Source organism: Corvus brachyrhynchos, unplaced genomic scaffold (genome assembly GCF_000691975.1).
Source record: "Corvus brachyrhynchos isolate BGI_N302 unplaced genomic scaffold, ASM69197v1 scaffold660, whole genome shotgun sequence".
Taxonomy (NCBI): Eukaryota; Metazoa; Chordata; class Aves; order Passeriformes; family Corvidae; genus Corvus; species Corvus brachyrhynchos.
The window spans coordinates 63,781-73,903 of NW_008235547.1; the positions used below are offsets into that span (position 1 = coordinate 63,781).

The 10,123-nt window shown below is 44.9% G+C and overlaps 1 protein-coding gene across 4 annotated transcripts in view; it reads right to left on the reverse strand.

The window, feature by feature from the left end:
- Positions 1 to 4,632: 4,632 nt before the first annotated feature.
- LOC108445827 overlaps positions 4,633 to 10,123 on the reverse strand; it is a 6,720-nt gene continuing 1,229 nt past the window's right edge. Inside the window, exons 3-5 of one of the 4 annotated variants that reach the window (XM_017732600.1) lie at positions 8,861 to 9,519; positions 5,428 to 7,943; positions 4,633 to 5,364 (exon numbers count right to left, since the gene is read on the reverse strand). In XM_017732600.1, coding sequence (XP_017588089.1) covers positions 4,774 to 5,364; positions 5,428 to 6,156 — 1,320 coding nt within the window. In that variant the 5' untranslated portion in view covers positions 6,157 to 7,943; positions 8,861 to 9,519 and the 3' untranslated portion in view covers positions 4,633 to 4,773. Of the gene's footprint in view, positions 7,944 to 8,860; positions 9,520 to 9,850; positions 10,118 to 10,123 lie in introns of those variants that run through there. The other 3 variants (XM_017731470.1, XM_017732051.1, XM_017730938.1) reach the window with 3 other exon arrangements.

Genomic DNA, 10,123 nt, shown 5'->3' on the forward strand with positions numbered 1-10,123 from the left:
AATAAAGCAAATACCCACTTCTCTGACTGTCTCTGAAGTGTTTCCTGGCCCGGTTGTGGCACGATTCATTAGACAGTGCTGTGTTTATTCAGGCACCAGCGGGCGGCACGGCAGCAGCCTTCTGAAGACATTCCAACCAAGTACAAGGTTCTTTGTTCTCTATTTATTACTCAAAGCTTTACATCTTGTACATATGTATGGCTCCAGCACCTCCCATCCCCCGCTCCGTATTAAAATGATGTGAAAAACGAGGTTCACTCTCCTGTGAGAATTTAAAAGTTTAATAAAAATACAATAACAGACACATAAAATAAAGCAAAGAGGTAACGGCCGGGTGCCTTGGTGCTCTGCCAAGAGCACACCTGATGCTCGAGGTTGGTCCTTTTTATACCATTTTTACTGTCTGTTCTTTATGCATATCCAAACTTTTCCCGGAGCTGTTCTGCATGGCCACTCCTTGGTTCCGCCTTTTTAGAGCATGCGTAGTCTTCTGCCTTGCGGTTTTATTTCTTTTGATTCTTGGGGTTGGGGTCGCTAGGTGAGAGGTGATAATCAAGTGGCCCTCAATTCTCCAGAAAGGGCTGATTGCAGCTTTGGGCCTCTTTGCCCCCTGGGCAGAGCGTTGATAGCAGCTTTGGCCTCATCCTCTGTTCACTTGGAGGTTCTCTTACCTGCTCACACTTGCTAAATTCTTGCTAAAAAGAAAGAAAACTACAGGCACACAGCAAAAGCATTTCTAACATTATATAATATTCACCTTAATACTTGTGAGAAGCCAATATTGCGATATGCGTTTATAACAATGAGATCATTGGCCTTTCACGCATGCGCAGGTTCTCTCTGGAATTGGGTCGGTGGTCTCGAATTGGGTCAGTGGTCCTGCAAGATGAAGTCAGGAACATCTTCCTCACAGTGACCTTTTCACCTCCTTGCTGTTGGCAGCCCTTCGTGACCTCTTGGCGCAGCCCCAGATCTCCTACTTTTGATTAATTAGTACGAAACCCAGGTGCTGTTCTTGGCTCTATTGGTTTCAATTTGTTTTGATGACAGTTCATTTGTTCTGTTTCCTTCTACAAAGAAAACTTAAACCAAAATATAATGGCAAATAATACATCACTTGGCTCTAGCTTAGGCATCCACTAATCATTAACTTAACTTTTGTTTCTCTATCTTAATTAATACAAATTTCTTCTAACTCTTAGCTAAAATTTTAACCTTTTAGAGCCTTGACTCCTTTCCCCACTTCTTCTTTAGGATTAGTATATTCTTTTACTAATATATAGGGGGTTTTTTGTCTATCCACGTTGTACGGTAGGTGTCCTTTAAAATCCTGCCATATGCCCTTGGTGCTGAAGTCAAGGTTCCCATTCGTCGTCGCATTCTCCAGTTCCACACAAATATTACAACAGACAAAACCAAACCTACACTAAAATGAGTAAAACAATAATTGGGTGAGCCAGGGCATTGAGTAAACCGGTTGCTGTTGGTGACCACCCAAAAAGCACATCCCACCAGTGATGAGATGAGTCTTTTTCTAATCTTTTAAATACTCTCCGTGTGCTCTCTGTGTCACGGTGTATTGTGATTGGAGTTTTCTTTCCTGCATTTTTAACCTCTTCAAGAATTCCCTTCCATTCATCGTGTTTCAGTAATTGTGTGACCGAGGTGAAGCTCATTCCTACAAGCACGGGCAACATTTCCTGCACAGGAATCAAACTCACTTTGATCTGTTGGTGCAATGTACCAGGTGCTCGACAGGAAAAGTCACAACCCTCAATTCTGATAAAATTACAAACACAGAGGTTAAACTGATTTTCATTCACAGTGACTGCATCCACCAGTGCAGTGGGACATGCTGTTCAAAGGCAGACACAGCCCTGTCCTGTGGTTTGGTTAACAGGATGCATTTCAAAGTGACAAATGCTCTGCTCTGTATCTAAACAAATACCTCTGGCATCATTTACGCTTCTTTCAAGTACAAATCTGAAGTTTTCTTTTGCAGAAAGGGATTCTAAGTTAATCGTTTTCCACTTTCCTTCAACTTTTTGTGCCCACATCCTGCGTTCAGAAGGATATAATAGGGTCCCCTCATGACTGAACCCCAGAGCAACAATTGGCTGGATCAACCTTACTGATGCATTGTGTGTAGTCAAAACAAAAGCTGTTACCATGCTTGTCACAGGGTTAGAGGTCAATTACCTAAAACTCACCAAGACTGGAGTTCTTTCTCTAAATCTGAGGCGTTATCCCAAACAATTACACGAATTTCAGCGGGGAATGTGCCTTCTCCTCCTTCTCAAATGACTGAAGCAGCCACTGGTTGCATCCACAGCTGTGCCTGTGTACATCTAAGGGCTAAGGAAATGTTTTCACTACCTGTGCCTAGGGCGTTAATGATGAATTCATGGTCATGCTTTTCTATGTCTTCCCCACTCTGGCAATATTTTGGACAACTTCCCTTGGCTCATGCTAATCAGGAGGATTGCAAAGGTTGTTGTAATTTCACCATATTGCTCCCAATTGCTGTCAGTTTGTTCATTAATATTTCTGAATCTATTGTGTTTAAAACTCCCAGTCCTGTCCCCAGCAATCCTGTGAGATCTCTCTCTTTTCAGTACATGTGGGGTGTATGTTTTTGCAGCCAGGTGGTCCAACCCACAAAAGAGGTTTTAAGAAACAGGGAACACTCTGCTCAAAGTGGAGGTGTTTACTGGCACTGCCACCTCCACCTGCTTCAACAACCATTCTGGGTTAACTAACAGCTCTTGAATCCCTGTCTTTTTAACAGCGTAAGGCCCAGTCTTGGTAAGTATGGGAACTATGGGTCCTAAACCAATTTGCACTGAGGCAGTTGTGGTTTCTCTCAATGTTGGTGGTGCTGGTGTAGTTCTTTTATCTTCAGCCCTTCGAGAAGCAGTAAAAATTTGGGTTATGTTAGAATCAAATTGAAAATCTTGGACTGCACATCACTCTATTTGAAGTCTAAACTCTGGGCAGTTAGCTAAGCATTTGTCACAGCATTTGTCACAGCATTTGTCACAGCATTCAGGGCCAATTCGGGTAAATTCTATGGGTTCTTGGTGAGCCCCATGGAATCCACCTCGAACGAATGCATATTCACATCCCCAGATGTTCCTCCCTTCCCAAACAGTTGCATTTGTAATTTTTAACATCTGACTCAGGGACTGACGAGAGTGCAAGTCCTAAGCTTTCCCCTGGCCTTTATGTACACCAGTCACCTTATATGCATGCAACGTTGCGTTTCCTTCAGCAGCTGTGGCTATAACGATAATCACAAAACCTACAATTTTCCAAATTATGCTCATTTGACTATTCATTTTGAAAGGTGTTAAGCTATGCTAACATTTCACCCACACTCTGTTCACTTTCCCAAGTAAGTTTTAATTTCAGTTCGTTGTCACTCGGCGTGACTTTCCGGAATCTTTCAGGAGCCTTCTTCGCTCGGGTGTGATGAATCCAGGCAGCTTGTTCTTTGATCCTGATTGCAGGAAAGGTGGTCAGGAGCACCTGGAATGGTCCTTCCCACTGTGGTTTAGGGTCTTTTCTGCAAAAGACTTAACATATACATAATCTCCGGGCTGTACATCATGTACTGCTCCGTCTAATTCTCGGTTTCGAGCCCCAGCCACGTTTTTCAATTTCTCTGAGCTGTTTCTTTAGGGCCATCATGTATTTGTGTAGGGTTTCCTCCCCCGCTTGGGTGGGGGTTGTGCCTTCTTGGACCCTGTGTGGCCTCCTGTACAATATTTCAAAAGGACTCAATTTTTCCTTTACTCTCGGCTTGGTTCGAATTCGTAATAATGGCAATGGAAGAACCCAAGGCCAAGGTAATTTTGTCTCTTGTCTTAATCTTGTAACTTGCTGCTTAATCAAATGGTTCATTTTCTCCACTTGGCCACTCGACTGAGGACGATATGGAGTGAGAAGTTCTTAATCTATGCCTCAGTGGTGGTTAATTTGCTGTTAATTTGTGGTTAATTTTTGAGATGAAGTGTGGCCTCTATCTGAGGACATTGTGGCTGGGACTCCAAAACGCGGTGTTATTTCCTGTAACAATACTTTGGTTACCTCTCGTGCTTTGGCAGTTCTGGTGGGGAAAGCTTCTGGCCATCCTGAAAAGGAATCTGTTAACACCAACAGCTACCGATCTCCCCCTTTCCTGCGCAGCTCTGAAAAGTCAATTTGCCATTACTGCCCAGGCTCATGACCTTTCCCAACTTGTCCAAGTTTTGGTTTAGGAATATTTTTGGGGTTAGTTTGGAGGCAAAGACTACATTGATGAGTTACTTGAATTACTGTACCTTGCAAATTTCTGGCCATAATCCTGTCTTTAAGTAGTTCTACAAAGCGTTTATCCCCCAATGTGTTTTCTCATGTTCCTCTCTCACTAATGACCATAACATGTACGAGGGAATTAAAAATCTTCATCTGTGACAGCCCACCCCTCCTGATTACAAGGAGGGAATTAAAAATCTTCCTTTTCATCTGTGACAGCCCACCCCTCCTGATTACAACTCCCATTTTCCTGTTTAATCAGTCTCCTGTCTTTTTTATTATACCCTGGCTTACCTTCGATGGAAATCTGTCCTTCTGGAACTAAGGTTACTTCTACTGTCTCTATAATTACCTCACTTTTGGGCGCTTCTTTTGCCTTTCTGTCCGCCAGCTCGTTCCCTTCTTCCAATTCAGAGCTCACTTTTTGGGGTGCTTTGATGTGCATGATGGCCACTTCCTCAGGTAACTGGACCACTTCTAACAGTTTATTATCTCTTGTGCATGTTTAATGTTCTTCCCTTGTGAGTTCAGCAGTCCTCTTTCTTTCCAGATGGCCCCGTGTGCATGAACCACCCCAAATGCGTACCTTGAGTCTGTATAAATACTGATTTTCTTTCCTTTTGCTAATTCCAAAGCTCGGGTTAAGGCAATTATTGCAGCCTTTTGTGCAGAGGTGTTGGTTGGTGATGACCCAGACTCTGTTACTTCTCTGTTTGTGGTGCCTGCATACCCAGCATGTCTTTTCCCACTGCTCCCATCCATGAACCAGGTCTCAGTGTCCTCGAGAGGGGTGGCCTTCAGGTCCTTCAGGCGGCTGGAGTAGGTGGCCTTGATGGTCTCCAGGCAATCATGGATCACTGGTTCTCCCAGATTCCCACTGAGGAAGGAAGCTGGGTTCACAATAATAGTTACCACCATTTCTGCATCATCTCGTTCTACCGTTACAGTTTGGTACTTCAGGAATCTCCGTGGGGAAAGCCACAGTCTGCCCTTTGCCCCCAGGACCGCTGACACTGTGTGGGACACCAGCACAGTCATTTTCAGGCCCAGGGTGAATTTGTGTGCGTCCTGGATGTTCACTGCCCCTGCTGTGACAGCTCTGAGGCACCCTGGCCATCCCTTGGCTGCTGCCTGGATGTTCACTGCCCCTGCTGTGACAGCTCTGAGGCACCCTGGCCATCCCTTGGCTGCTGCCTGGATGTTCACTGCCCCTGCTGTGACAGCTCTGAGGCACCCTGGCCATCCCTTGGCTGCTGCCTGGATGTTCACTGCCCCTGCTGTGACAGCTCTGAGGCACCCTGGCCATCCCTTGGCTGCTGCCTGGATGTTCACTGCCCCTGCTGTGACAGCTCTGAGGCACCCTGGCCATCCCTTGGCTGCTGCCTGGATGTTCACTGCCCCTGCTGTGACAGCTCTGAGGCACCCTGGCCATGCCTGGGCTGCTGCATCCAGAGAGGCAGGCGACTGCCCTGCAATACGGGCCCAGGTCTTGTGCCAATATTCCCAAAGCAATCCCTGCTTTTTGTGGGAAAACAAAAGGAATGGTTTACTCACAGCTGGAAGTCCCAGGGCTGAGGCTGACATGAGGGCCTTCTTCAGTTGGTTAAAAGCTTGTGTTGCTTCTTTTGTCCATTGAAGGTCTCTGTTTCCTTCCGCAACCAAGGCACAGAAGGGTTTAACCAACAGCCCACAATTGTAAATCCACAGTCTGCACCACCCTGTCATGCCCAGAAAGGTTCTCAGTTCCTTTACTGTTTGGGGTTTTGGAGTTTGGCATGTTGCTTCTTTCTGATCCTGTCCTAAAGTTCTTTGTCCAGCAGTGACCTCACAGCCCAAGCACACAACTGTTTGCCTCAGCATTTGGGCTTTCTTCTGGGATACTCGATACCCCTGTAAACCCAAAGAGTTTAGGAGGCTCACTGTCCACTCCACACGTCTCTGGTGTTTCAGTAGCAATCAGGAGGATGGAACAGCTGTCCTCCTCCTGATGGGGCTTCCCAGGATTCCAGATCTCTTGCAAGCTGTTCTCCAAATATCGTGGGGGAGTTTTTAAATCCTTGGGGTAGCACAGACCATGTGAGCTGAGCTTTGCATCCAGTCTTGGGATTCTCCCATTCAAGTGCAAAGATTTTCTGGCTGGCCTCATGGAGAGGAAGGCAAAAGAAAGCATCCTTTAAATCTAAAACGGTAAACCAAGTTAGTTCAGGTGTTAAACAATTTAATAAAGTATTGGAGTCAGCAACCACTGGGTATAAGTCCTCGGTTGTTTTATTAACAGCTCTTAAATCCTGTTCTATTCCGTATGATCCATCAGGCTTTCTGACAGGTAAAATGGGAGTATTGAATTCAGATTTTTAAAAGTCCTATCTGCAGAAAGTTTTCAGTTATGGGGCTAATTCCTTCCCTGCCTTCCTTCTTCAAAGGATATTTTTTAACTCTAACTGGTTGTTTTCCTTCCTTAAGCTTAACTTGTACAGGGAGTGCATTCTTTGCTCTCCCTGCTATGTTAGAAGCCCATACCCCAGGGAATACTTGATCTATTATTTTCTTGCTAGTCTCTTCTTCATTTTCAACTTTGGTTTCATTTGCTATCAACATCAGACTTAACCATTCTATGGATTGTTCATCTTTAACCTCCAAAGGAACTTCTCCATTTTTAAATACTGTTTTTGCCTCTAGTTGCTCCAGTAAATCTCTTCCCAAAAGTGCTGGTGGAGCATTAGGCATGTATAAAAACGTACAAATTCCCCGTTGTCTCCCAAGTTTCTATTTCAATGGTTTGCAGAAGTATGCTCTTTCAGATTGACCAGTTGCTCCCTCACTGCAACAGAATCATTTGTTCTTGGCATTAAAGCTTTATTGAGCACTGAGGATGTTGCCCCTGTGTCTATTAAAAACTCCATTTCTTTTTATTGGTTGCCTAGTTTAATTAGAACCAGAGGGTCCCCTAGGCTGGGAACCTCTGGTGCCCTTCAGTCTTCTTTAGCACGAGCAGCCACCCCCCTCCCTCTTTTGGTTTTCTCTTCTTTGATGCTCGCCTTTTCTTCGTTCTGGGCATTGGTTCTTCCAATGTCCGATTTCCCTGCAAAAAGCGCACTGATTTCTCCCTAACCGGGGTGGTCCTTGCCCATGTCCCCCTCTCTCTTTTTCTTTTGCTATTATTATTAATTTCCTCATCCCTTGCTTACATCCCTCTTCTCTATCGCTAAAAACTCTCCATGCTTCCTCTAGCAAAGTCTCTAAATCCCATGCTGCCGGGCCCCGTATTTTCCGGAGTTTGTGTCGAACGTCCCCTGTAGATTGTCCTAAAAATAAGCTCACCAGGTGTTGCGTCCCTTCCTCAGATTCAGGGTCCAACGTCGTATGACGACGCATTGCATCTCGCAAATGTCCTAAAAACTCAGAGGGTGTTTCAGAGGGACCTTGCTTAATTGCATATAGGGCTGAGCAGTTCATGGTTTTAGGAACTGCCCTCTCCAGTGCCTTTGCTATGACATCTCGGTAGCCCTCCAATCTCTCCACGTCACTGCCATCATTAGGATCCCACTGCGGATCTTGGAGAGGAAAAACATCCTTCACTCTCATTTGGGTGTTTTTGCAAGCGTCCTCTGCTAAACTCCCTGCTGCTTTCAAAACCAATTGTTTTTCTGTCTCTGTGAGGGCACTTAGCAACAGTTGAAGTTCAAACCAGTCAAGTCTATGCTGTTTAACCACGAATCTAAATTTCTTTGCAACACCTATTGGGTCGCTCCGATGATGTTTAGCAATCTTTTCCCAAGCCTCCAGATCTGCTAGAGAAAAGGGGATTTTAACTAATATTGTTTTTCCCTCAGAACTTACTGCCTCTCTCAAAGGTGCTTTTATGATTTCTTTAGTTTGTTTCTGGGTCTGGGACGCTACAGGGCCCTCTGGGGAAAGCAGCTCTTCCCCCTCACTGCCACTGCTGGGCAATAGTAGAGCTTTAGGGGTCTTTTTCCTAGAGGGTGTGGGTGAAATGGAAGTTGAAATAGAAGCTGAAGGTGGGACTGGAGTTGGTTCAGCTGTACTTGCAGCTGGAGCTGGAGTTCGCATCGAGATCGAAGTGAGGGGTGAGATAGGAGCTGGGATAGGAGTTGGTCCCCTGAGAAATGAGGTGGGGGGTGACGTAGGAGCCAATTCCCCTCGTCTTTTAGGAGGTGGTTTAAACAAATCCCGCAGCTCTTGCTCCAGTGAGTCAGCTGGACACACTTCATCAGGGTGTGTGCAGCGTGGGTTTATTGAACAGCTACTGCAACATCGTTCAGGCTTTCCCTCGTTAATTTTATTATCCTTTTCTAGGGCCAGGGGATTGGAAGGGGCCTGAATTGCACAGTCCCTCTGCCACTCGGGGTGGTTTCGGAGGGAGATAAATAAATCAGCATAGGTTACTTCCTCCCATCTCTGCTCTCGTCTCAAAAAAAGCAGAAGCTGTAATAGGGTCTCATAATCCACAGTTCCAGCTGGTGCCATCTGACACCTTCTTCGAGCTTGTAAAGTGGCCACCATTGCGTGCAAAACTTGGTAAGAGTCTTTTTGTTTTCTTTACCACCACAACCCACTAATTCTTTCCAGTGTGTCAGGATACATCCCAAAGGACTGGTTTGAGGGATCTCTTTACTCTGGCTGGTTCCCATTACTTTCTCTTACAGTCCTTTCTGCACAGTCCACAGCTCAGGTTAAAATCAATTTAAAGGGCTGTCAATACTGACTACACTTTCTGCACTGGGTTACAAAGCAATAATAACGTCTGGTACAAAACCCACACTGCAATAATGTGCACAAACAATGCTGGCCTGTAAATACACTAAAAATTACAGAAATTTCTACAAACACAAGCTATTCCACTCACTTTTCCAAAATTCTTTATTTTGCTACCGGTTGCTCCCAACCCAAAGCTACCAAGTTACCTCTCAGGGTTTGATATAAGTTTCAAATAAAATTTTCCATTCGCGAATTCTTAGGGATCTAACTCAAACCGATGAGGTGAATGAATTTTTATTTATCTAGTCAGCTTAAAATAGATTTAAACTTACTGTTTGCTTAGCTGCAATTATAACTTTTGACCCAGGATGGCGATATTACCTTTAAAATACACCTCAGACAGCAAATGCTGCCGTCTCTCTCGCTTCTGAGGGCCCCGGCCCTGTTAGTGAGAACACCGGGTGTTAACAGACGACACCGTCCCCTCGGAACCAGACACACACCCTACAATTACAGTAAAAATAAAATAAAATAAAATAAAATAAAATAAAATAAAATAAAATAAAATAAAATAAAATAAAATAAAATAAAATAAAATAAAATAAAATAAAATAAAATCACAGCGCACAGCGTTCACTTTCAGACACTCACCATACAAACATTCACCATACACGCTTCGTCTTTCTCCGGCCGCCTCGTTGCGGCTCCAAACTCCTCCCTTGCTCTGCGCTAAGCACGGCTCAACAAACCCTCACACATCTGTTCACACAGTTAAAACACGCTCACAGCAACATAAACACCCGAGCCCTCCACGGCACAACAAACAGGGATTTACCTGAACAACTGCCAGCCCCGAATTGCGAGCAAACAAGCTTTCTATGGCACAGCAAACTTAGAACACACCCACAACAGCGTAAACAACTGTGCCCTCTACAACAAACAAGGATTTGCCTTTAAAACTGCTCGCCCCGAATTGCGAGCAGACCAAACCCAAGCCCTCTATGGTACAACAAAAAAGGACTTGCCTTTAAAACTGCTCGCCCCGAATTGCGAGCAGACCAAACCCAAGCCCTCCACGGCACAACACACGGCAAAATCCCCTCTGCCG